Below are 27,184 nucleotides of genomic sequence, written 5' to 3'. Positions count from 1 at the left end.
CAGTCCAGCTGTGGAGGTCCTGGGGCTGGCCCCTGCCTAAGCCTCCAGTCCCAGCAATTGAGAGTAAAATGGCCTGTGTGTTTGTGTCCCCCAAATCCACACAGTGAAACCCTAATCCCAATGTGATGATATTTAGAGGGGCCTTTAGGAGGTAATTAGGACCCAGAAGACTGACCACCCAGAAGGCCAGAGAGCTGGCCCTGGCTTTCTCTCTCTGCCACATGAGGATGACAAAATCATGGCTGTCGGCAACCTAGACGAGGGGTCTCACCAGAATCGTGCTGGTGCCCGGACCTCAGACTGCCAGCCTTCAGAACAGCGAGAAATGCTGACGGGTCATACCTCAGACGACACACCCAGACCATAGCACAGGCACTCTCAGGGCTCCCAGAACAATGGAGGCAGGGTGAGGAGAGCTCCCGTGGCCCTGGCGGGGTGACGTACCGGGACGATTAATAAAGTGGAGAAGAAATTGCAGAGGAATTCCAGAAGGAATGACTCCGAAGGCCGCATCTTCCCGTCGATATTTATCATCTTTGGAACTTCTGGAACAAGGCTTATAGCAGCTTTGAAAAAAGCATCAGCTGTGAGAGAAGAAAAGTCAGTATGAGAACTTGGGGAAGGCCAAGGTGGTTCCCTCCTCACAGGGCCTGGAGGGAGCCTGAGTCACGGAGGGAAGTCCGGTCACATTGAGGGCCTAGCGCTCCTGGGGCCCAGCAGAGAGTGTGGCAAACCAGTAACACGGCAGCTCAACTGCCTTTAGATTAGGAACAAAAACAGGATTTTTTTTTTTGGTGAGGGTGAGTACTGGGGATTCAACTCAGGGGCACTCAACCACTGAGCCACATCCCAGCCCTATTTTGCATTTTATTTAGAGACAGGGTCTCACCGAGTTGCTCAGCACCTCGGTTTTTTTTTTTTTTTTTTTTAAGTTGTAGATGTACACAGTACCTTTATTTGTTTATCTTCATGTGGTGCCAGGGATGGAACCCTGGCTTCAAAACCATGCCTCACGCATGCTAGGCAAGTGCTCAGCCACTGAGCCACAACCCCAGCCAGCACCTTGCTTTTGCTAAGGCTGGCTTTGAACTCACAATCTTCCTGCCTCAGCCTCCCAAGCTGCTGGGATTACATGCGTGTGCCACCGTTCCCAGCCAGGTAGGGGACTTTTACAGAGAGGCTAGAAGTGACAAGTCACCTGGGCTGAGGGCCCAACCTGGGATGGCTCATGGACACCACAGGCACCACACGAGAGTGTTGCTGTCAGCAGGGCCACTCCGTGTATGGGAAAGAAGGAGTGGGACAAGGAGGGACCCACCTAGCAGCAGTGACCTGTGTATGTGTCAGGTCCCAGCACACATGGTGGAGCCACTGCTGAAACCCTGGATTGTGTGAGGCTTTAGCACATGCCATTTTTATTAAAGAAATAACCACTGATATGCCTGAAGCAATGTCCGTGTGCACACACGTGAACACATGCACACAAATACGCACACAGTTTTAGAGACTCCCGACTAGGGAACAGTTCCAGAAAATTATTTGAGACACGGAAATATTTTAAGAGAGATGAAATAACCTGTAAAACAAGAAGGCTTCAAAACACGGAAGGAAAGGAAAAAGTCGGGGAGGGGGAGTCAATGCGATGGAAGGGAGAGTCCTTTCAAGAACTGCCTGAGTATCCACGGTGAGAAAAAGACTCAAGGTCAAGACTCCGACCCGATGTTGAAACCTTAAACTACCCAACAAGATCGGATGCGTTCCGGTCCAGATCTACTTCCACCGCAGAATGCGGTCCACTGGGGCAGAGAGAAGACCGCGCGTCTGGAGCCGGGCGGTGGCTCGTCTTCAAAGGAAAGCTGCTCCTCACGGGCTTCGTGCAGGACTCAGCTCTGCTCTGCAATCATCCGCGCCAGGCGCCTCCAGATCCCGCACTCTGCAGCCTCATCATGGCCTCCCGAGCAGAGCCAGTAGCCAGCAGGGAACAGGACACTCACGGGCAGTGTGCATGCTCAAAGGGACGGGGAGGTCCACCTCCCAGAAGGACCGAGGCTGCAGGGTCCTCTATCTTGTTGACAAGTGGCAGGAGATGGCACTGCTCTGAAGCCCTTAGGACCTCCTGGGGTGCCTGTAAGTCACTCACGTTTGGAGCCCTCGAGCAGTCCAGGGAGACACTGTGGCCACATCCAACCTCAGCTGGGGAGGGGAGCTCAGAAGGTGAGGGGCAGCTTAAATCACCCAGGCACGGGAAAGTAGAGCCCAGTGGGTTCAAAGGCCCCACCCTCACCTTTGCTCAGCCAGCAACTCAGATTGTTTTTAATCAAGAAACACATGCCCGTGAGTGCAATAATCTGATAAGAGGTTGATTCAGAACATATGAAGAACTCCCACAACATGACGATGACAAAGACAGGCAACCTGGTCAAAAAATGGCAAGAACCAGAACACACCAGACCAAAGGAGATACAGAATGGACATGTGAAAACACTCAACACCACCAATCAGAGAATCGCAAATCAAAGCCACAGTGAGATGTTGCCTTGTGCTCATTAAGACGCCGTTTACCAAAAAAGGAGAAAAAAGAGAAGTGTTGGAGAAATTGGGTTTCTCAGCACCACTGGTAGGAATGTACAAAGGTGCAGCTGCTATGGCAAACACTATGCAGGTTCCTCCAAAACTGAACACAGAATGACCCCCAAGATCCAGTGGCAGCATCTCAGAAAGACCTGCACATTCACATTTACTGCAGCATCAGTCGTGATGGCCAAGAGGTAGAAGCGACCCAATACCGTCAGATGAGTAAATAAAATGCAGTCCATGCACACAGATTATTATTCAGGAAATCCTATAAACTGGCACTTCGTGCAAGAACCTTGGGGACAGGATGCTAATCGAAACCAGCCAGTGCAGGACACTGTACGATTCCACTTTTATGAGGCAGCTGGAGTCATCAATCATGGAAACCAGACAGAATGTGACACCAGGGACTGGGGGAGGGCAGGTGGGGGCTGCTGGCTAACGGGTGTGAGGGGGCAGGCATTCATGGATAGAAGACGGCGAGCGGGTTTTACAAGATGGAAAGTCCTAGAGCCCCATTGACCACAGTGTGAATGCTGCCCAGTCAACACTGCTAAACCAAACACTTAAAATGGTTAGAAGGGCAAATTTTACGTATTTACCTCTATTTAAAAAAGAGTAAGAAATAAAAAAAAGAAATGTAAGTCCCAGCATACAGGGACAGGGAACGGAATCATGTCCCTTCACCCAGAGCACCTGACAATAGGGAGGAAAGCCTGAGCCACCTGGCAGGTGGAGCATGGAACAGGGGTGGGTGAGGCAGGGGAAGAGGCAGGGCGCCACGGGGAGGCAGAGCCAGAGTGGCAGCGGAAGACACCTGATGCAGACACACGCCAGGCACTGGGCAGAGATGCAAGCTCTCCTTGCACGTAAGGGTCAATGCAACGCGAGAGGTCGCTTCTCATTTTCACGCCTGAAGACTGAACAGAGGCGAGATCTGAAACCAGGTCAGACTGCAAAGCCTCAGTGGCCTCTCTTAAGGTGGCCATTTTGTGCAGTGATTCTTGTCAAACCCAAGGGGAGATGGGGCCTGACTTCCTGAATTTTGGGGTCCTTTTTAAAAAAACGCATGCGGCTTGTTGCTTTCTCTCTTTGCTTTGACTGCTGGGAAACTCAGAGCTAGTTTTCCTCTTTGGTTGGAAAAGGAAACCCAGCCCTGATGTTACCCACTTTAGCCTTCGCTTCTGATTTAATTCCTTTCCAATCCAGCCTGTGTGTTTGTGGTATGTGGCTTTATCACATCAAAAGTCTTTTAGTGTAAAAGTCACCTAAAAATCAAATTGGGAAGTAGGTTGGGCAGAAATACTTAATAGGCAGCATAAAGCCAGGCACGGAGGTGTGGGCCTGTAATCCCAGTTACTCAGGTGGCTGAGGCAGGACAATCGCAGGCTCCAGGCCATTCTGGGCAACTGAGGGAGGCCTCGTCCAAAAAATAGGATGCAGCATGTTCATAACAGCCACCTCCACCCGAGGCCTCCACAGGAATGGCTCTGCTCTCCTGTAAGGCAGCGAGGTTCACCTGGGCCTTTGACTTGAGGGCCTACTGAGCTTCACAGCGCCACGGTCTTCTCTTCCAGTGACCCCACATTTCACCAAAGAGCATTTAACTCGGCATTCACCAGCTGAGCTGACCCCCCCCTTAAGAACTAGATGAGGAAAAGTCAGAAGCTGAAAACAAAAAAGCAAACTACCCAATTCAAGAATGGACAAGGAACTGCCAAGATGTTTCTCCAACAAAGTCGTCTGAAGGCCCACGAGAAGGTGCTCGCCAATGCTGGCTATCAGAGAAGCGCACGTCAAATCCATGAGGCCACTTCCCCCAGTGAGGAAGGCAGCTGCCGGCAAGTGGTGGGGAAGTTGGGGACTTGGTGCCTTGCTGGTGGGAATGCAGAATGGTGTGGCTGCCATGGAAAAGTCTGGCTGTTCCTCAAAAAGTCACACACAGGGGCTGGGGTGGTGGCTCAGTGGAGAGCGCTTGCCTGGCATGTGTGAGGCACTGGGTTCCAGCTCAGCAAAGCATATAAGTAAATAAAATAAAAGTCTATCGACAGTTTTAAAAAGTCACACACAGGTTTTCCTCCAAGATTAGAGCTCTCAATGTCAACATCATTCTCTTTTAACCACCCCACCCCTCGCCCTCGCCCCAGGGTATTGGGGACTGACTCCAAGGCGGCCTCTCAGTGCTCGGCAAGCACCCTACCACTGACCTATATCCCCAGCCCTTTATTTTAAAGAGATGGGGGTCTTGCTATGTTGCCCAGGCTAGCCCCAAATTGTTGGGCTTAAGCAATCCTCCTGCCTCAGCTTCCCAAGCAGCTGGGACTACAGGTGCATGCTACTATACCTAGCTGATGTCAACACCATAGGACAGGGTAAGATTATTCAGGATAAAATGGGTTGAATTTTTTTTTGTAGCTGGATGTGGGGGTACACACAGTGACTTGGAAGGCTGAGGCAGGAAGATCACAAGTTCGAGGTCAGCCTCAGCAACTTAGTGAGGCTCTCTCTATGCAACTTAATGAGACCTTGTCTCAAATTTTAAAAATAAATAAAATTTTCAAGTGCCTTTGCTTATATTATATTAAAAAAAAAAAGTCCTAGAGAAACGAGGAGAAATCAGATTCCCATTCATAAGGAGTAGCATCCTAGGACTCCCATGCTGAGGGAGGACCACTCTAGGCCTCTGACTGCAGGGTTCTGCACTAAACTCACAGGGACACACCCTCCATGGAACCCTCCGGGATGCGGCTCTGCACAGCTCAGCAAATGCACAAAGATTCTTCTCTGATCTGCTTCTCCTGAAGTGAGTCCTACTTCAGGACTCAAGCCCTCTGGACACCCCCACTTTCAAGGACTCTTTCTTGAGGGTGTAAAAGTTTCACACTATGCTCTAGGGCCTGTTCTGGCTCCTGCAGACAACTCAGGAGCCACCGGCCTCCCACGTGTTTGCACACCTGCAGAGCCCTGCTGCTGTTTGGTACCAAGCCTCGAAATGTGTCTGTCTGAACACCAGGGGTTCACATTCCAAGAAGCTGAGACTCCAGTCAACTGAACAGCTGTCAGAATGCTATAAAATACTCGAAATTAAGATGCAGGTCTGCACATTGTCTGCAAGAGCAGAAAATTTGGAAAGAATCCAAATATTTTTCAATAGAAGGAACTTTTTTTTTTTTTTTTTGCAGGGGGGAATAGATTGGGGGCTTGGGGAAAATAATTCATACCACTCCCACAAAAGAGAAACAGAACCCCATACAGCCATTACAATGAGAGGTGGAGCTATATGTTTTGACATGGGGTGCCACGTGGGGTGTCCAAGATTTACTAATAAGCAAAAAAAGCTTATGAAAAACACTGTAAAAGACAACCTCATTTCTTTTTTAAGGTGAGGATTACACAAATATGAGAACACAGAAGGAAGGAGAAGACAGAAGGCAGGCGGACTGAAGAGGCCCAGGGAATGTGAGAATAATGAAGATTTTTAGAGGACCTACAGGAGGAAAAATTGGGGAAAATGTCCAACTCATTAACATTAGATTTTTGGAGGAAGTTGGTAGGGGATACAGAACATATTATTGGTGACTTACTTTGGAACTTTTTTTGTTGTTGTTTTTAGAAATCTGGTATTTCTGTATTATTATTTTTTCTTGAAATAAGCATTACAAATTTTAATAAAATAAAAAATTTAGATTGTTTTCATCAAGCTACAAGACAATCTCTCCAAACATCCTTCAGACATGATAAATTTGAAATTAACTATGACCTACAAGAATAGGTTCATCCTTCTGTGTCCTTGGCGCTGGAGATGTGGAATATGGCTCAGGACATGAATCATAAGACAGTCAAGAAGTGATAACCCGGCCCATCCTCAAGGCTGCTGTTCTGTTTAATAATGCATTACGTAAGTGCTAATGGATTTTTTTTCTTCCAGTATTGGGGATTGAACCTGTGGCCTAGCACATGCTAGGAAAGGCTTCCATCACTGAGCTACATCCCAAGCCCTTTTTATTTTGAGGGAGTGTCTCCCCAAGTTGTCCAGGCCGGCCTCAAACATGCAATCCTCTTGCCGTCTCTCAAGTAGCTGGGGTCACAGATGTAGTAACTGTTGTCATTTGTCATTCCTGAGGCCCAACAAGACTTCAAAGGTAACTCACTCCACTCCTAGACTTTCACCCCTCCAGGTGTACCCCTCAATAACTTGGCTGACAGCTGTCCTAGTCCAGGGAAATCCAGAAATGGAAACGTCACAATTTCTTAACAAAAAGTGTCCCACAGGGTTGAAAACTCCCATCCCTTGAACATATTTCATGAAAGCAGGGGTCTGCCAATTTCAGTGACAAAGATTTAAAGAAGTTTGAATGCCGAGGGACAATTAAATACCTCATTCATTACTGCTTAATTGTCACCAATGACAGCTTGATCTAACCTTGATTGTGCCACCTGGTTTATGCAGCATGCCCTTTAGGTTCACTCGGGTATCAATATTTAATGTGAAAAGCCCACTTGGGACATATAAATTCCAGGAGGCTCCTGTGTGCTTGCTCCTATCCCCCACTTTTATCTCTGAATCATCAAGCTCACTGAGCCAGACAGCTGTGCTACACAATTCCCACCCCAGGGGCTGCAGAATGGCCTACCTGCATCCCTGCTGGGCTCACAGGGGTGGGAATTCTCTGAACATGAGGTCTACACTTCCCTGAGCAGAAAGGATCAGGAATTCCTTACCTCAATTCTAACCGTTTCCTTAGTAAGTTTATCTAGTACTCAATCCATAACTGGTGGTTAGCACCACAGATTCCTGGGGTTAGAAATGAGACTTCATATTAAGGTACAGAGGCACGAACCCAACTCCAGGAGGGACGGTGGTCAAGAACACCTCACGTGAGGAAAGGCCACTAAGTAGCCAAACACTCCTGGGCAAGTCACGAGCCTCGGTTTCCTCATCTGTAAACCAAATATAAATGACCTAACGACATGTACAGTATAAAACTGTTTTGCCAGAGTTCAGATCTGTGCAATTAATTGGATTCACTCTTTCCTTCTAGAAGAACTGCTCCCCAACTCCAGGCCTTCACTCAGCCTAGAACGCCCTGGACTCACTGTGGCACATCCAGACCCGCTCCCCTCCCAGGCTCTGTGCTCTTCTAAGCCAAGGGCCACTTCTCTCTGAAGTACCCTGGCACATTTCACGGGTATGATGCGTGGCGTTACCAAGTCGCCTGCGCAACTGGTAGACAGATCTGCCGCCCCTCTAGCACAGACCCTAAGTGGGTTCTCGTTTCTGGCACAAGGCTTGGCACAGAGGCTCCCATAAAAAAAATGACCAAGAAATGGTGGCAGGAGGAGGGAAATCGGAGCCACCCACTCTTATAAGTTGAGAGAGCTTCTGGGGGAGACTCATGGCACCCACCTTCTGTGGGCTGCATCAGGGCTGCCATCCAGCCCAGGCCCCTGCACAGCCTAAGGAGGCTGGACCACATGTCACAGATGTGAAGGTGCAGGACAAGCTTTGTGTCATCTGCCCACCTGTGACTGTTCCAGCTAAAATAACCAACTGGGCGCGCACTCACCAGGTGGCTCAGGTTTGAGCAAATGGTCACATCAAGCTCACTCTTCAGAGGATGTTCTGACCCAAGACCTTAAATACAAACCCCAAGGACTCAATAACTCTCTGGAAAACATTTTTCTCCTTATGAGCTTCCCTTTGCTCTCTGGAAGAGGAAACGTGAAGTTCTTCTCTGCTGTTCTGCTGTCCCTGGCACTTCCTGTAGCCAGAGCTTCCTGATGGGGCCTCCAGCAATTGCTCTGAGCTTCCCATGTTGCTTGCAGGTCAAAGCAGCACAGCACCTTGGTTTAATGTGTCCATGAGCCTGAGCACATGCTGGAACCAGACTGGTGTCTCTATAAATATGAAGTTATTTAATCCTACTAAGCAGCTTTGAGAACCTTCTTCTGAATACTTACTGCTTAGTACTTCTGTCCTCTGCTGTGAAAGGTTGCCATTTTACTTCTCAGTGTTGAGAATTCTACTGATTACCCGACAGTCACCACCCATTTCGCTCAGCACTCAACTGAGCACCCACAGGGTGGGTGACATGCCAGGAGCCAGGGACACAAGAGCAAGCCAGACAGATGGGACTACTGGAGCTGCTGCTGGGGGATGGCAGACACTGTGTACATACTACCTGTTAACTATGGCGAGGAGGGCCACGAAGGGTACAGAGGGCGTCAAGATGGCACATCTCATGTGATAAACTGACCTAACTTTACATTTCTGCAGGGGACTGGTTCCAAAAATGCTCAAGTCCCTTATATAAAATGGTGTCATATTTACACATAACCTATGCATACCTTCCATATGCTTCACGTCATCACCAGATGTTATCACTCATAACATCTCATGTAAGATAAACACTATGGGCATGACGAGATGAAAGTCTGTGGATGGATGGCACAGATGCAACCACCCCAAGTATTTTCTGTCTGTGGTTGGTTGACTTCACAACTCCCCTATATCCCGAGATCACACACAGGAGAGATAAGGAAATAAAGGTAAAAACACAGGGCAAAAGAATCTGCTCTTGCTGGGGCCTGGGAAGAATCTTCTAGAAAGAGCCACTGACAAACATGGCCAAGAAGTTAACTGGTATAAGGGCTGGAAGAAAAGATAAAAAGGCATTTCTGGGCTACCTCCAGGAGAGAAGCAATGCCCAAACAACGGTGTCAAGTCCTCCTTCTCTGGAGTCCGCTGGGTGACGGGCGAGACTACAGCAGGTCCCAGGGATGCCACCGGCCATAGTACCAGTGCACACAAAGAACATAGCTGGGCCCACCTTGCACTGTGCCTGCATCAGTGACCCCCATGGGCCTGCCTGGGGTCCTAGGGGTGTCTTTGTTAGGCTGGACCCAGACCCAGCAAAGCTGAGTGTGATGGGGGAGATGGCATCTGGCTGGATTGAGGAAGGCAAGGAAGTAGCTCAGGGAGGTTTTAAACCAGGATGTGCCTGGACAAACAGAAGTGGCCCATTCCCACAAGCTCCACTTAATTTATATTTAGCCTTCCCCTTCTCAGTAATTGAACGCATTATTTATTTTGGCCAGTAATTGCTACACGTGGCTTTCAGAACAGCAATAATAGGCTTTTAAGGTTAGTACCCCAGCATTTAGGGACTCAAGTAAGAGTCATCAGATAAATTTTTAAACATGAACACCACACTCCTACCCCCTGGCATCAGCTTAAAGGCCAGGGGCAAGGCCGACGGGGAACCCAGAGTTTTACAAGATGGCCACTGTCTGTGTGCGAAGTATGGGGCTGGCCTTCCACGGCGGTCCCTTGGTGTGGACCAGGGCACCACAGGGAGCAGGGCAGGGAGAACACCTCTGCAAATAGTTCTTGGAACAGAAAATCTTTTTTTTTTTTTTTTTTGGCAGTAGCAGGGCTTGAACCCAGGCCTCGATCATGCTAAGCACTGCTCTACCACTGAGCTACATCCCAGCCTTTGAAAAAAATTTTGTCTTGCCAGTTGCCCAGGAGCCTCCAAACTTGCAATCCTCCTGCCTCTGCTTCCAGAGTTGCTAGGACTATAGGAGTACGTCACCATGCCCAGCCTTAGCAGATCCTCGGATGACAGAGAAGCATTTGGCTTGAGAACTTTTGCTGTGCTTTTTTCCCTGGAAGCGTGAAGCACTGAGGGGCTCCAGTCATAAATCTGTTCAAAATCTGCAACATTCAAAATCAGTTCTGATTTCATCAAGTTGGCAGGAGAAATTTCTAGGCCTCCAGAGCCTGTACTTGCAGTGCACAATCTGCCCGTCATGCTGCAGGTGGAATCGAAAACAGAAGGCCCCCAGGTGGCCATTCCTGAAGAGGGAAACGGCCCATAAGACTTGAAACTTCTAACCTCGAAGGAAGTGCCTCCTAATTTCCATTTTCCCTTCTTCAGGTGTTTGATGGCAGCTGTTCACTGCTGTTTTGTTTCTTGCTACTCCATCGTCCTTAGTAAAGCCAAGTCTAGAAGAAAGTCCCACATGTACCAACACAGTGAGGACAGGTGACTGTCCTAGGCAGAGGGGGGTGTCCAGGATCAGTAAGAAAACCAACAGTAAGAAAACGTCAGCTCATGAGCCACGATGATAAAGAGCGCGAGGTCACAGCATGATGGCGAGGACAGGGGGCTGTGTCAGAACATTCTAGAAAGAGGGAACAGCCAGTGCAAAGGCTCTGAATTGGGAGGCAGCTTATCTCAAAGAACATCAAAAGGCCCACATGGCTAACTCAGGGACACGGGGTTTAATTCCACATATGTTGGGAAACAGCTGGAGTTCCCAGAGCTGACAGCAAAACCGAGCAGACTGAAGGGGTTCCTGGAGGGCACCCATGTCTGAAGACTTTGACAGCCAGAGTCCTGTGTTTGAATTAAGATGCAGATGACACCAGAACAGCCACGTCAAGGACCCAAAGAACCGAGGAGTGAGAGACCCCACTCCCCACCAGACCCAGGAGAGCCACCCGAGTGGACGCAGCAAGTGCTGAAGCAACAGCAGCAAATCCCCCAAGGCTGGGGCGGGGCGGAGCCACCCCGTCTACCCCCCTCAGTGGAGCCCGGGACCCCCACAGTCAGTGAAGCTCTCCAACTGCTGGCCAGCAGGTGCCCTGCGTACCTACTGGTTGAAGGGCAGGGCTGAGGGTCCATCAGGGTCTGAGCACTGGCTCAGACTCCCTGGTGGGTCCACCCAGCCAGCTTCTTCCCCAGGCTCTGCCTGTTTCCTCACCCAGGCAAGCGACACCGGGCGTGGGGGCGACACGGGGCGACACCAGGCGTGGGGGCCGACACCAGGTGTGGGGGCAGCCTCATGTGGCTGCTGGAGGGTGAAGGAGAGGCGTGTGCAGAGGGCCTGCCACATAACTGACACTGCCTGGTATTTCTCCAGCTCTCTGCCTGGCCTGCTAGAAGGAGACCCTGCCTCCAACCTGCCTGGGTTCTGCCTGCAGCACCCTGGCACACGCCACTGACATGGGTGACCAGGGCATCCTGAACCAAATCCCTGGGACTCTCCACCTGAAGATATTCTCTTGGCTCAGGTGTGGGGCAGGCCAGAGTGTCCCAGGAAGCCAATGTCCCAGATCAGTGCACAGCTGATGACAGATGGCACTAAATGGTTAAGAACCGGTCCTCTTCACCCCTCAGGAAAAGTAGCACAGAGGTGTGTCTCACGCCATCTCCCAGACACTCACGTCTGGGAGAGAGCACCGTGCATGGCCCTTCACCCTCTGATCGTCGCTGGGGTGGCCTCTCGGATAAGCCCCTCCCACCCATCCCTGGGCATGCTTCTGGGCCTCCCAGAGCAAAAGTTTTACCCATAACGGCAAGCGGCTATCCTTGTACACAGATAGAGGCACGCAAGTAGAATCCTAGGGTTGAAAATAGAGGAACAAATATCAACAACCAAAGCAAACATAAAACTAGGGTGGCCAAGCAGGGCTAACCTCTCAGATTCTCTAGCTGGGCTCAGCTGCCTGAGCTGGGTCTGAGAGGGTTTTTCCAGGGAAATCTCTCTGCTCTACAGCAAACGGGTGGGTGGCTGACAAGCACCTACTAAAGAAACAGGCTTAAGAGAGCATTTATTGATCACTTTCCTCCTGAAAGAACCCCCACACACACACCACACACACACACACACACACACACCGGAGCCAGCTCTCCTGAGCAGCCGGGCAGCGCTCAGGGAGAGGGATGGCAGGCTTACCTTGGGAGAGGCACTGGTTGGCCAAGGCAACCTGGCCAGAGTGCAGGTAGAGGTTGAGCCGGGTGAAGATGCCCACCAGGGAGGGGATAGTGATGAAGCAGTAGGCGACACAGGCCTGGGAAGAAGTGGGGGATGCAGGTGAGACTGACATTCTTGTGTTTGGCCCTCACGTTTCCAGGCAAAGATGCCCCACGACCCCCTCCCCACTGGTTCTTCCCTCTTGCCTTGCTGCTCGCTCTCTCATGACCCTTGGGAAGATGCAAAGGGGGACCTCAGAGGAGGATGGCATAGGAAGAATAATTCCTCCTCCATCACTGCAAGAAGTATGCAGATAACACTGAACATGGGTAAATCACAAAGCAACCCGTTAAACCAAACTTAGAAATGTGAACAAAGAAGAAACTGATGGGAAGAGCCAAAGGGCGGCGGCTCTGGGAGGCCTTAGGTTCAAAGAGGCAGGCTGGGATGCTTATCTTTCAACGTGATCATTGTGGCATGACACCATTTTTAAAGCCACGGATGAGTGTTGCTTTGATAAAATTTTGAGCAATGCATTCAAGAAGCTGAAATATATTTTCAAACCTGAGCCAAACTCTGACCAAGAGGAAAAAAATGTACTAAGATTACCAGTTATAGGCATGGTATTACATATAAAATCCTATTGAGAGAAATAACTTTATAATATTATAGTAGATAAAAAATTAGAGGCAATTCAGCAGGCATACAAAAATGAAAATCCATCTCCCACCAGCCTCCTCAAAGCACACAGTTTGAAAGTCTCTTATCTGAAATGCTCAGGACCACAGGTGCTTCACATTTCCTAGTTCCTTGGATTTTGGAACGCTGGCATATATAAAATGAGGCTACCTTGAAATGGGACCCAAAGGTAAACCAAAGTTCACTTAGGTCTCATATGCATTTATACACACAGCCTGAAGGTAATGTTTTAAGTGATTTTGTGCATGAACATTGGTTCAGAATGTTCCATTTGTGGTATTACATGTTGGTACTCAAAAAGTCTCAGATTCTGGAGTATTTTGGATCTGTGGATTAGAGATGCTCAACTTGTACTAAAATTCAGACTCCTTTGAGCATTTCTTTTTAAAATAAGAAAATGGATCAACCCATAAATATTCAGGGAAAAATCAAGCTGAAATTTCAGTATTAAATCAGCCTTACCATGACATCCTCGTCTTTCTCTGGGAACAACTTAGTAACCTCCCAAATGAATAACCCACCAGAGGTGGAAGTCTACGAGTCCTCATCTTCACAACGTACCCGGACAAAGGCCGCCGTCTTTCTGGAATGATTTCCTTTCATTACCTTTCTTGTTTCCATGGCCAACCGGTTCACACTCTGATTTGTTAAGAAATAAAACAGAAATGGTAATGAGATGACAGCCAGTGCAGAGGAACTTCTTCCACAGAGATGAGGGCATTAACTCAAATGTCCATGCAAACAGGCCACGTGGTCCAAGACTGGTGAGCACCGAACCCTCAAGTGCCACGGGGCCAACAGGATGGCCACTTTCCTGATCCAATGGGTTCACTTACTCCACTTCCAGAAACCCCACATTCTAAGCTTAAGATGGTAGAGAACTTCGAGAAATCTCCAAATGTAAGAGAAAACTATCTGATTTAGCTCCACAGTACTAACAATAGGAACAGCAAGAACGGTGGCTCCCGGCCAGCTAGAGCACACTCACTCATGTGATTCTTATACACACACGGGGTGGGTGTATTACTTCCATTTTTCAGTCTCTATATATAGTTAAGTTTATTTGTGCTGGGCAACCTGCTAACTAGAGGAAACAAATGCATAAAAGGCTATTCTCCTCGAATAGACATGTAGCAATCAAAGAGCCTGAAGGAAGCGTTTGTGGGAACGTAAGAAAATTCTACCTACTATTTCCAAACCGAGCACATGGCATCCCAGGGGGCTGCAGCAGCCACGGTAGGTCACAACTCAACACCGGACTGTCTGCCTCTCATCCCTGCAGCCACATTAGACATTTGCAAAACTGGGGTCTTGCCAATGATAATGATGATAAAAAGCAAATACCATGCAAAAGTTAAAAAAAAAAAAATCAATTAGAAACAGAAAATAAGGGTAGCAGTATCTGATTCCAAGGTTGGGAAGTTGTGCAGTGCTCAAGAAGTACAAGCACTTCATTGGTAAATAATTATGGCTAAGGAACAAATAAAAATATTTTTCTTTCAATTTATAGATACTATTTTAAATAGCTACCGAGTTGTTAAGCCATGTATACTAAATTTATCTGATCCTAACTTCATAATAAACAAACCTGCTACTATGTCTTTGGGCCTAGGGACTATCAAGTTACTGTGAGAGGCCATAATCTGAGAAAACTGGAACTTGAAGGTTGGGCAAGAAGGGACTCTGGGACACCATCTCCGTAACTCAGTGAAACTGCTTACCTCTGTTGTTGGCAATGCGGAAACAAGAATATGCAATTTTCAGAGAAAAAGAGGTCAGTAAGTCCACCTTTAGTCTTGGTGCTCAGAGCACCAGAATCTACATGAGAACAGCAGCAGGAGAACAGCAGCAACATGGGCCAGAAGAATCCCAGGTTAAGACTGGTGTGTGCGGCACACAGATAATCAATAAAGATTTATTGAGAGGACAAAAAAATAAATTGAAAATCCTTACATGAATCAACTGCACAAGCACAGGCTCCAGATTGCAAAACATCGACCTGGATTCTACGTAAAAACTCAGCTGCTGTTCAAAATCACGGCCAAAGGAAACCTAGAATCAAGGAGAAAAGACGCTAAAAGGGACAATGCCATCTTCAGAGGGAAGGGTAGCACACAACTAGAAAAGCTTCCCACTACTCCAACCCACCAATCGCTGTGCTGTTACAATTTCAGGCAAGAACACAGGAGGTCAAAGGGCATCCAACAGCAGCTCAAAAGGTAAACAGGATTTTCCAGGTATGGAGGGAAACCGCTGGGAAGGAAATCAGGGCGTTTTGTCGGCCAGCTGGGGCTTTTCCCTAATAAGGGCCCCACCCTTCTGCTTCCTGAGGGGGATCCGATCTCAGCAGCTCACCAGTGGCTGCCCGAGTCACAGAAGGAACTTTCTCCACCGTAAGAACTCCCCTCTTCTTTTTCTTGGAATTTATGAACAGCTGGTTAATGGGAGAAATTTTACTGCTAGATCAATCATCCTGGCCCAGAGAGGGTCGACTTTGCCATTTCCATTGTAGCTATCAGGTTTCACATCTTATTTCCTCATATTCTCTCTTTAACTCGGTGACTTTCAGACAAAGCCATAAAAGGATACATACCAGCCAATCAGCACACAGCATAAACAGGGCAAAAGCAAGTCACTGGGTAAAAACCTGCAGGTACGTTTAACAGGTGGGAACTGAAAGGCCAGTCCTAAATTTTCATCAAAATTGATATTTTACCCACAGAATCCGGTGGGCAGTTAAATGAACCCATGCTGAAGCACATACAGTCTCAGGGCTATTTTCAAAGTGATCTCATCTTTTTAGGTTCTGACATTTCTATTAAAATAGAAGATATAGAGCCAGGCACAGTGATGTGTGCAAGTGGCCCAGCTACTGAGGAGCTGACGCAGGAGGACTGCGGAGCCCAGAAGTTCAAGGCCAGGCTGGGCAGCAAAGTGAGACTACCTTTAAAAAAATGCCGGTGGTGCACAGCTGGTTTTTAGCTCTGAGCAAAGAGGCAAAGACCATCCAGGCTGGGAAGGTGTGATGGTGGGCTATTTCTAACACAGGCTGTGATAATCCCTCCCACTGACTGGCCCTGGGCAAGATCCCACGGACGCTGCTCCTCCCCTCCATCAGCGGCCCGTTAACCAGCTCTGACCTACAGAACACAGTGGAATGCAGCAGAGGCTCACTGTGTAATCTCTAAGCCTCGCCTTCAGGCCTTGCAGCTTCCATCTGGCCCCCATGGAAGTCAACACCATGTAAGAGAGCTCAACTGGACTACGGGGTGATGAGGGAAGAAAGGGGCCACAGGGAGAAAAGTGGAAAGCTCCAGACAACAGCCAGGACCAGGGCAAGGGCAAGCAAGCAGAGCCTGGATCCTCCTGCCCCATCTTGCTAAAGGAGTCGCCACCACCTAGAGCAGCCTGGTTACCAGCCACCCACAGATGCTAACAACTAGTAAACCAGTAGAACTAAAACCACAGCACATTGGGGTGAACTGTCTACAGCAAGTGAGTCCAACAGACGGGGAGACACCGCCCACCTGGCACAACCCTGCCATCATCTTCAAGGAGCTTCAAGGAGCTGCTCCTTTCTGCTCTTGGACCCCGGGATCCCAACCATTCAGGTGTGCAGATGTCCCCCATGACCCAAGCTAATCCAGGGCATCTGCTGGAGACCCTCCTGCTGAGCTGCAGGCGAGTGGAGGGACGCAAATACAGAGCCCTTGGAGAACATCCAGGAGGAGTCAGAGCAGAGCACAGAGCCATGGATGGACCCAGACGGCGGGCGCCATGACATCATGGGATCCTGGGGACACTGCTCCCCTGGAGGACCACACCTCGACTTTAGCCACATGGGCCAACAGATCCCTCTCCAACCTCCCTCTTTGTGTTTTCTGAGGCCAGTGTGTCTTGGCTCTCTTTGCCCCCAGGGGAGTCCAGGCTAAAGTAAGATGTTTTCTAATTTCATCTTATCTCAGTAAAAATAAAAAGCACCAGGAAACATAACATAAACTGCTTTCACCAGCACAGGGATAAACAATTACATCACATTTCCAAATGCGCTGTAACATCTACCCTCAAACTTACCATTTTTATAAATCCATTAATCAAATGTGCCAGCATTCTCTTCTCATCCTCAAGAGTGAGTGCACTAAAATCAATAATTGTACATAATTAACACTGAGGTAATAAATGAAAGTTTCTAAAGGAAAAAAATACATGAGCAAAAGTAAGCAATTCAATAGGGAGATAATATTTTGCATTTTCTAAATTTCAAAAACTCCCAACAAGACGTGTATTTTTCTTTGGAAAAAAATATGCAATCAGGCAAGGAATGCTGGTACATGCGTGTAATCCCAGAATTTGAGAGGCAGAGGCAGGAGGATTCCAAGTTTGAGATCCTGTCTCAAAATAATAAATAAAAAGAGCCATAGCCTTTTTAAATAAATAAAAAGGATAAACCTCAGTGGTGGAGAGCCCCTGGGTTAAATCCCCCTTACCCGCTCCACCCCACGGCAATCAAAATTTACATAATTTAAAAGTGCTTCTCTCCCTCAAAGATGCTGTTCTCAAGATACATTTATGAACAGGAAAGGAGAAGGTAATTTTCTCCTCCTCAAAATTTAGGTAGCAAGGTCGAGTGTCAAATTTTGTGTTTCAGAGAAATATATATCCACTATATATCTAAGAACTTTCCAGTAAGCACCCACACAGCCACCATCAAGGTCCTACAGTCGGCATCCTACAGTGCTTTCATCACAAGACGCCCATTCCCATCTCCACCCTTCAATCTACCTCAGTCTGGGATGTGTTATAACATTAAGTCAGATCTTAAATTTTCTATGAAATAGAAGCAACTAACACAAATAAATATTTTAAAAATGTTGAATCTTTACATTTTTCATTATCCATGTAAAGGCCTATAAATAGTTTCTTAAATTTGTTTTTTAAAAATTTAAGAGCCAGGTGTGGTGGCGCACACCTAATAGCCCCAGTGACTGAGGAGGCTGAGGTAGGATGATCCCAAGTTCAAGGCAGCTTTGGTGACCAAGTGAGACTCTGTCTCAAAATAAAACAGAGGGCTAGGGAGGTAGTACAGTGGTAGAATACCCCTGGGTTCAACCCCCTGCACTACAAAATACAAAAACAAAAATCCAAGAAGTAAAAAAAGGAAAAACAAATTTAAGAGCCCAGAGAAAACAGGACTGAAGGCTATTGTTTGGTATGTTCTAGGGGGGAGTAAGTTTTGGCCAAGGATGACTGTCCTCCATGATGCAATGTCCCTTTGTTCTTTGAGACAGCATTCCTGCTTCTTTCACAACTCCATGTGACAATGGGAGGTGACCCTTCCGAAGTCCCTGAAAGAAAGCAGCTGTCCTCCAATGCCACAGGCTGGGATGTAGACACATCGAGGTCACAAGCTTCCAGCAGGAAGACAGGACATCACTGGAGAGGAACTGGGTGCCTGGAGGATGTGCCAGGAGGAGCTCCCCTTCCTCACCTCCTGGTCTAGAAAGCCAACCCCCAGTGTCTTGTAAACACACAGGGCCTCTCTGGATGTTTTCGGTGCCTTTAATTCTATTCTTGTAAACTAAAGCTGATCAGGGTCCATTTGTTATGAAAATAAATATGATATTCTTGATATTTTGATTTTTATAACTCATGAATTGGAAAGCACAGAGCCATAGAAATAAAGATTCTAAAGTTAAGAGTTAAAAAGAACAAAGACGACACATCTTATTAACAGTGAAGTTCCAGGAACAATTTTCTTAACTCTTGTTAACATTTTCCAGTAAATCAAACTGCTGTGCCTAAAATTCTCTGGGGACTAAGATTTCAGCCACAAATAAGCAGGAACTGTTTTAAGCATAGTCAAATGGAAACGAAGCATTAAAAACAAAACAAAAAAAAAAAAACCTAAACAAAACAGCAAAGCCTTGGTAGTTCAGACTTTGACCTAAAGGTAAGGCCAGGGGATTGAATGAGCTTCAACTACACTGGGCAAATAGAGCTGTTCACACAAGAAATGCAATTTCATTTGAATTTTAAATAACTAGCTAATAATGAGATGAAATTAAAAGGCCACGTTATTGGATGAGTAAGCTCATTGTTACACTATCTTCTGCTCTCAGACATCTCCCCGAGACGTGGAATTTGATTTCACAGTTGGATGAAACCAGGCTTTTTTCCCAACAGAAATTTCTTTGTAAAAACATCTGCCATGGCATTTTCTCAAGGTTAACCTCAGCCTTCCTGCTTTCCTCCTTCCTCGCTAGCAAGAATCTTAATGGACCCAGTAAAGCTCTCTGTGGTGGCCTCTGACAGGAGTCTCCCCTTAGTGCTCTTAAGTAGCACCAAAACCCATCCACGCAGGGTCAGCTATGTGCAGCTTACTTTACAGAGTCGTGCATGGTCTTGCAGATGTGCAAGAGGGCGTTCAGAATGACGGGATCCTTGGTGGGCTCTTGCTGATGCCTAGGAGACATTGAAAGGTGAGGGTCAATGCTCTGTCCACTGATGGAAATGTGAGGGTGGGTCAAGTTCTCGTCTACCACATATCTGAGAAGCCGTGAAGGAGCTGGCTGCCCTCTCACAAGGTCCAGTTTACCAGTACAGGCGACATTCTGGCTTTGCTGTATAGTCTTTCTTTAAATAACAAGTTGGCTCTTTTGCACATATAATTTCTCCTAACTGCAAAATCATGGTAAAGATGTGACATTTCCTAAGCCTAAGCTAGGCAAAGGGCAAACCTATTTTCTTCTTATGTTCCTCACAAAGTCTGAAGCTGCTTCTGCTTACCTCTATATGTGATGTGACAAGTGACAGGCAAAATCATTAATCTGGGGGCTGAGTTTGTGGCTCAGTGGTAGAGCGCTTGCCTGGCACGTTTGAGGCACTGGGTTTGATCCTCGGCACCATATAAAAAATAATAAGTAAAATAAAAGTATTTCATCTATAACTAAAAAAATATTTTAAAAATTATTAATAAGCCCTTACAATAAAGCTTTATGTAAGTGAAGGAGGTATATCTGTTCCAAGTACATTAATAATACCAATCTTTAGAAAGGAATTACTCTTTTAGAAAGATATCAAGATTACATCATATCCCAGCAACAAACTTCATTTTCCAAACTTGACCATATCTACATATTTAATATTTAAAGCAACTTTAATTTTTTAATGTCCTTGTCCTCAAAAACCATGAAATCAGATTAAGTTAGTTATATATTGTTAAATACATTGAAAATCAATGATTTGAACATTCATGTTGGTTCACATATTCTTGTCACTATTCTTTACTTTCCTCCATTTTTCTTTATTCTATAGCTATTGCTACCTCAATGTATTGTTTAGACTTTCATTTGGTCTCTCATCACTAAAAGGCAGGGTTGTGTTTCTTATTTTCTGAGATGGGGCCTCATTATTTTGCCCAGGCTGATCTTGAACTCCTGGGCTCCTGAGTAGCTGGCATTATAGTACCACCTTGCCCAGTGAGGGCATGAGTTTTGGATGACTGGTGATTTTCCAATATCCAGAACAATGTGTGGCACATAGTAGGTTCTCAATAAATATCTAAAAGGAATACTGCATGTGGTATTATTAGACTCTGGTAGGTAGTTACTGTGTGTACCTGTGTTTAAATAAGATCTTAGCACAAGGTTCTACTTTTAAAACTTAAAAATGTCTTGGATTTTGAAAAATAAATGCAAATTAAATAAAGATCTTTCCTGCATGTACTACCTTAAAATCATTTCATGTACCACTAGAAGTAGGCAGTTTTGAGAAAGTTGAGACAAAAGGAACTCAAGTTAGTCAGCTATGGATCCAAACACTGAAGATGAAGACCTTCCTCATGCTGGGACTTTCATAATCAGGCTTTTATTTTCACTTTAACACGTCACTCCCCAGGCAGTTCATCCCAAGATTCCACCTTCCAAAAACACAGCAGGGTAAAAAACTGACGCTGCTGGCTGGCGAGGCTCACACCCACACTGGCTCATTGTTTTCTTAAGCACCAATTACAAACTCTAATCATGAAGCCTGCTTCTAATGTGGTTTTCCTTCCCAGGATTCAGGCATGAGAGCTGCACACATCACCAGGCCTCAAAGTGCTGACCTGATACCTTCTCCGAGCAGCACACATGAGCGTAGGAACCCAGACTTCCCGTTGTACGGGGTTACTCACTTGATAAAGGCTTCCATAATGGACTTGCACACATCCACCCGCACACTCTCTTTTTGGAACATGTCCAGAAATGGCAGGAATTTTTCCTAAAAACAAAGAAAACACTCTACATTCAATTGCATAGGTAATTGGAAGGAATTAGTAGTTTGTTTTTTCTTTATGTGTGTGGGGGAGTGGGTAGGGGGTGCCAGAAAAGCAGAAGGTGCTCAGGGCTCCCCTGTAAGACCTACCCAGGGCTTCTGAAAACTGTTACATGTTGAGAATCCCTGATCTGAAAATCTAAAATCTAAAATGCTCCAAATTCTGGATGTTCTTGACAGCCATGGATGGAATATAAAGTTCTAAAAAACTCCAGGCTGAGCATTCCTAATCCGAAAATCCAAAATGCTCCAAAATCCAAAACATTTTGAGCAGCAACGTGATGCTACAAATGGAAAGTCCCACACCATGAAACTGTTTCATGCAAAAAATTAAGACACTGTATAAAATCACCTTCAGGCCAGGTGTGTAAGGTATATATGAAACAAAGGAATTCTGGGTTTTGATTGAGGTCCCATCTCCAAGGTCTCATCACATATATGAAAATATTACAAAATCCAAAAAATCATATTTACTTCTGGGTCCTAAGCATTTCAGATAAGGCATAGTCAATCTGACTACGAAATGTGTGTCCCAGAGATTGGTGCTAGGACCAGGTAACATTTTAGCACACCATCTGGGAAGCCTTTAGGTGACCATCAGCTTTCCTAGGCGGCCACATCAATCTTGTAAGTGTACGGATGAGCTGCAAAGAGTAGCCAGCTGAGCTCAAAACACACGCTCAAAAGTGTGGCCTCAAAACACAACTCTCCAGCTCTGGGTCCTGACCCTGTCCCTGGTGACTGTGACCTTGTGCAGGTCATTCCAACTCTTCTCGCCTCCGGTTTCTCATCTGGAGAGTAGGGATGATAATCGCTCCCACTTCCCAGGGCTGGTGTGAAAATGGTGTGGGGCAGAGTAGAAAGCCCCAGCATAGGGCTGGGGATATGGCACATGTCCAAGACCTATCAGCTTATGCTATCAAAAAAGAAGACACCATAAGATCCTATAAGTACATACAAGTGGAACCCAGAAGACAGAAGCTAAGGGACAAAAATCACCTAGATTCCTACTAGCTCAAGGCACTCAGCTTACTCAAAGGGACATTGCAAGGCATTTTAAATTTGTTGAGGGAAATGTAATAAATCTCAATTCTTGTCAGATGATGAGACAACTACTAGTTCAATCTATTTCACAGTTTCAACATTAACTTGCATAAAAACCAAGTGCAACTTGGGCTTCCCTAATCTGAAAAATGAATTTTAGGATCAGAGAGCCTCAGTCAATAAAGTCCATGCAAGTATTAAAAAAAAAAAAATCAGAAATCTTAAACTCTTTGGATAAAGGAAGCACAACCTGTACTGTGTGAAATTCCATGTGCAAGAGGACATGAAGGCAAGGTTTGAGAAACTACATCAGGCCCAGCAGGTGTACACATCTCACTGGTCAGTAATGACCTGAATGGGAATAACGTTTTCTTTCAGTTTTGTGTGTATGATTTTCTAAAAGCTGCTTAAGTTGTTAGGACATAAATGTGTATGAAGTTGTTAGCTTAACTGCTTTATAGAAAAGAACTGTATGTCTCAGCTTGTGGTGTCAGGAAAACATTACTGGGGCTGCGGTTGTGGCTCAGTGGCAGAGCGCTTGCCTTGCACATGTGACACTGGATTCGATCCTCAGCACCACAGAGAAATGAACAAAAGATATTCTGTCCACATATAACTAAAAAAATATTTTAAAAAAAATATTATTGAGGCATAAGATACAGATTTTCAAAGGTAACTAAGAAATGCTACTTACCACCGAGAAAAGAACTGAGAAGTCATGGAAGTGGGCAATCACTTTCTTAATGATTGACTGAAGCTGTAAAACAAAAGACAGGCCTTATTTAACAAAGGTTGGGTATTTTTGAAACAGACAACCCTCGGGGCTGGGGATGTGGCTCAAGCGGTAGCACCCTCGCCTGGCATGGGTGCGGCCGGGGTTCGATCCTCAGCACCACATACAAAGATGTTGTGTCCGCCAAATACTAAAAAATAAATATTAAAAATTAAAAAAAAAAAGAAAAAAAGAAAAAGAAACAGACAATCCTCTTTCATTAATGGCAATTACAACGGGGTCAGCCTGGATTACTCAAAATATGCAGGATTAGGGTTCGGTTGGGCTCCGCCTCCGTCTGAGCTGGCCCTTCTCCCTCTGCATTCTGCCTCAGTCTTGGGAACCAATTTCACCTCAGTCTCAAGCCCTATCCGTGAAATGGAGCTCAAAGCACAGCTGGGGGCTGAGAGGGTGGTTTGCAGGTGGAAAGTGCCTGTGCTCTCCACTGCCCCCGGCTGCTGCTATTCTAGGGCTGGATAAATATCCTCTGTAAGGGGCCTGCAGACCATAACGACCACTCGGCCTGCTACGGCAGCAAACTGTGAACAAATGCAGGTATCTTTGTGCCAATAAACCTTTACTCCCCCAAACATGTGACAGGCTACGTGTGGCCACAGTCTGCAGATCCTATTCCAGCCCACCATGGCCCTGGGTCTTCACTGCATCAGTGAACAGGAGTTGGGTGCAGTTGAGCAGTGGGGTCCAAGGCCACGGTGTGACCTGAGGACGGGGGCACAGTCTGAGAGACCTGCTTCAGAAGTGCCCAGGTACCAATGTACACTGCCCACTCCGAAGCACACTCGGTCCCAACTGAAAGGTCCCCGAAGGACCAAAGGGCTACTGTTTCTAAAGTAAATCTAACTCCCTGCCATAGGTGCCTCCCAAAAATTTACTGTCAAACAGTTTAAATTAGGAAACTGCTGCATAAGTCATTCGTGAAGGAATCTCACATTCTGAAAGCATCAACATGAAGCTGCACGAGCCACCTTCATAATTAAGTGCTCACTGGGGCAGGCAAGCAGACTGGGAGGACTCCAGGCTGCACAGCCAGCCAGGCCGAGGCAGGGTGTGTTCACACACAGCACTGTCGGGCTAAGGAGCCTCCAGAGCAGAGAAACTAACCCTGTTGGAATGAAGCTTTAAAAGTACTCGAGTACAGTTACGCGTGAACTGGGATTTAAAAACACAGGTTTAGGGGCTGGGATATGGCTCAGCGACAGAGCACTTGCCTAGCATGGTGAGGCCCTGGGTTCCGTCCCCAGCAACACACAGGTTTATTTTCCCTTCCACAAGTACTATGAAAATGCTCAAAGAATACTGAAAGAGTCACACCACACACACCCACTCACCACTGCGGTTCCACAAGAGCCAACATCTTGCTATACTTTACCTTTGCTTTACCTCCTTGCTTATCCATCTACTGGCAGAATTGGTCAACACTGTCCATGCACATTTTTTATTTTGAAATAACTACTCGCAGAAAAGGTGAAAAACTCGAATAAATAACTCCCGTATATTCTTTACCCAAATCCACCAATTTTAAATATTTTTGTCAAATGTGTCTGCTGTGGTTTACGAAAGTGACCCTCTGGTCCCTAGAGTGGTGCCACTGGGAGGTGGGGAAGCTTTGGAGGGCAGGGCCCAGTGGGAGGCCCTTGGGTTAGAGGGGACATGGCCAGGACGGGGCTGTGGAGCCCAACCCCCTCCTCGATCCCTGGCAACTCGAGCCATGTCATTCTACCTTGTTTCCACTGACGTGCTGCCTCACCACAGCCCCAAAGTCACGGGGTCAATCGACCAGGCATTGGAACCTTCCAAATGGTGAACCAAAATAAGCCTCTGTAATATGATTATTCAGATATTTCATGACAATGATCAAAAGCTGACACTGAATTCTGTGTATTTCTGAGCCACATGTGAGTTGACTGCATAATCAGGTTCCTCTACCCTTAATACCGTTTTTTTTTTTTTGGTACCAAGAATTTAACTCAGGGGTGCTTAACCACTGAGCCACATCCCCAGCCTCCTTTTTATTTTTTATTTCGAGGCAGGGCCTTGCTAAGTTGCTGAGACTGGCCTTCAAGCCTCCCAAGCCACTGGGGTGACAGGTGTGCACCAATGGGCCTGCTCAGTTTATATCCTATCTTCTACTTTGCTGTTACCAAACTCAGGATCATTAAAAATATCATGAAAACTAGATTTTTTTTTTTGAGGTGGGGAGATACTGGGGACTGAACCCGGGGTGCTTTGCTACTGAGCTACATCCTAATATTTCCATCTTCGTCCAGAGTCCAATCTTGTCTATGGCCTCAGAGAGTCCTTTAGAAGCATATTTTCTCCTCTATGGACAGAAGCCAGTTCGGGATCGCTCATTCCATCTCGTTTTCACGTCCCTGTTAACTTGGAACATTCCCTCAGCCCACCTTGGCCACTCATGGCAATAATATTTTGAAGAGTTACAAAATGCTCAATTTGGCAGCAGCTGACATTCCCTCTGATTGGATTCAGCTCTTGCATTCTCAACTGCAGTCCTAAGCAGGAGAGCCATCTCGCCCAGGGTGCCACACCTGCAGGTACGCAATGGCCTCCTCCTGGTGATATGAACAGTGACTGGTGAGGTGAGGACTGGCCAATATCTCCGTTTTCTCCCTTGCAATTAACGTACCCTCTGGGGGAGACCCCGTGAGAGCTGCAAACCTCCTGCTCCAGGATCGGCAGGTGCTGGCGGCTCCTGCCTCCGGGTGGATGATGCCCGTTTCCACTGTGATGGCTGCAGGACGGTCACTGCCCAACCCCACCATTCATTCCGCGTCTCATTTGGACCCCGCTCGTCTCTCCCCTTTCCCTTGTTCACTAATGACAGACCCCTGGCTTCCTCTTACTACTCAGTGGGTCAGAACCTGCCCCAATTGCTCTTCAAGCCCAGGAGAGGCCCTGGACCTGCGTCTTGCCCTTTCTGCTTGTCTCCATTGGCTCTTGCTCACAACCTTATTTCCTGGCACTCATGAAAATGCTCCAGGCTCATCCCACACCGCCTTGTCCTGGATCTGGAGTAAGCAATTCTCCACAGACTCGGGTTTACTACTTCTGAGGTGGTCCTGCCTTCAACAAGAGGCACATATGTTCGCCACTGACACGGATGGCTGTCCCCAGGGCTGGTGGATCCTCGGCATCTTTTCCAAGTTGTCATTTCTTTTAACAATGCTTCAAAGGAGCATATAAGAAAGTCAAAATATAACACAGGCTCCAAACAAACTATGCACATAAATATTCAGAAGCTGAACAGATTAAAAAACTGCCCAAATAATAGAGCAATAGCTTACTGGAGCCCCTCAGGGATAAACAGAATTGCCTGCATAAACAAGCTGGTTTTGATTCTAAGTAAGCAGATAAGTTTTTCTTACATGTCTCCTTTACAAGATCATGAGGTTTCACTCCCCGACTCTTGTCAATCTGACTGGAGCGCGGTTCTTCATGAACAGCTAGCTGCCGAATGCACGGTTTGGGCAGGCTGACCTTGATATTCTTTTCAGGCTGTTTTGGACTAAGTTTGTGATTTAGCTTAAACATTTTTCTTCACTTACTGACCTAAGTGTCCAACATTCAAGGCATCTTTTATAAGTTGCTTTCAGATAGCGCAGAATTGCAGGATCTTATTTTCTCCCTTGCAATTAACTTCTTAAAATAGATAACTTCAAAGAGTATAATGATTTTAAAGTCTTCAATTAACTGGGTTTCCAGCAATCAAGGCCTCATTAAATTTTTCTTCAACAAACCTTCCCTAGCACATCAGTTCTTGCGTGAGGTCTTGGCACTCCTGGAGACATGACTATCTCTTCTGCTTGCTTCATTCATGTAATGACTTTACCCAGGACGAAGCAGGCAATCACTATGCAGAACACTGCACTACTTCCATCGGGCCCAGATGATGTCCCGTTGGCAGGGGCTGCTCAGTGAGTTTAATGATAAACCATTTAAACTAGCAAGTGGTGAAAAATTCTTAAAATAGCAAAACACAAA

The 27,184-nt window shown here is 46.6% G+C and overlaps 1 protein-coding gene across 1 annotated transcript in view; it reads right to left on the bottom strand.

The window, feature by feature from the left end:
* Vps35l (VPS35 endosomal protein sorting factor like) overlaps positions 1-27,184 on the bottom strand; it is a 105,296-nt gene that overhangs the window by 18,797 nt on the left and 59,315 nt on the right. The window contains exons 20-27 of the mRNA XM_076840787.1: positions 23,087-23,149; positions 21,209-21,294; positions 19,417-19,497; positions 17,110-17,173; positions 14,989-15,087; positions 13,597-13,674; positions 12,319-12,433; positions 445-584 (exon numbers count right to left, since the gene is read on the bottom strand). Of these exons, the coding sequence (XP_076696902.1) occupies positions 445-584; positions 12,319-12,433; positions 13,597-13,674; positions 14,989-15,087; positions 17,110-17,173; positions 19,417-19,497; positions 21,209-21,294; positions 23,087-23,149 (726 nt within the window). The remainder of the gene's footprint in view (positions 1-444; positions 585-12,318; positions 12,434-13,596; positions 13,675-14,988; positions 15,088-17,109; positions 17,174-19,416; positions 19,498-21,208; positions 21,295-23,086; positions 23,150-27,184) is intronic.

This window comes from Callospermophilus lateralis, chromosome 19, assembly GCF_048772815.1.
Source record: "Callospermophilus lateralis isolate mCalLat2 chromosome 19, mCalLat2.hap1, whole genome shotgun sequence".
NCBI lineage: Eukaryota > Metazoa > Chordata > Mammalia > Rodentia > Sciuridae > Callospermophilus > Callospermophilus lateralis.
The sequence above is the reverse complement of the archived record's forward strand: the minus strand, read 5'-3'. Positions and strand labels throughout refer to the sequence as shown.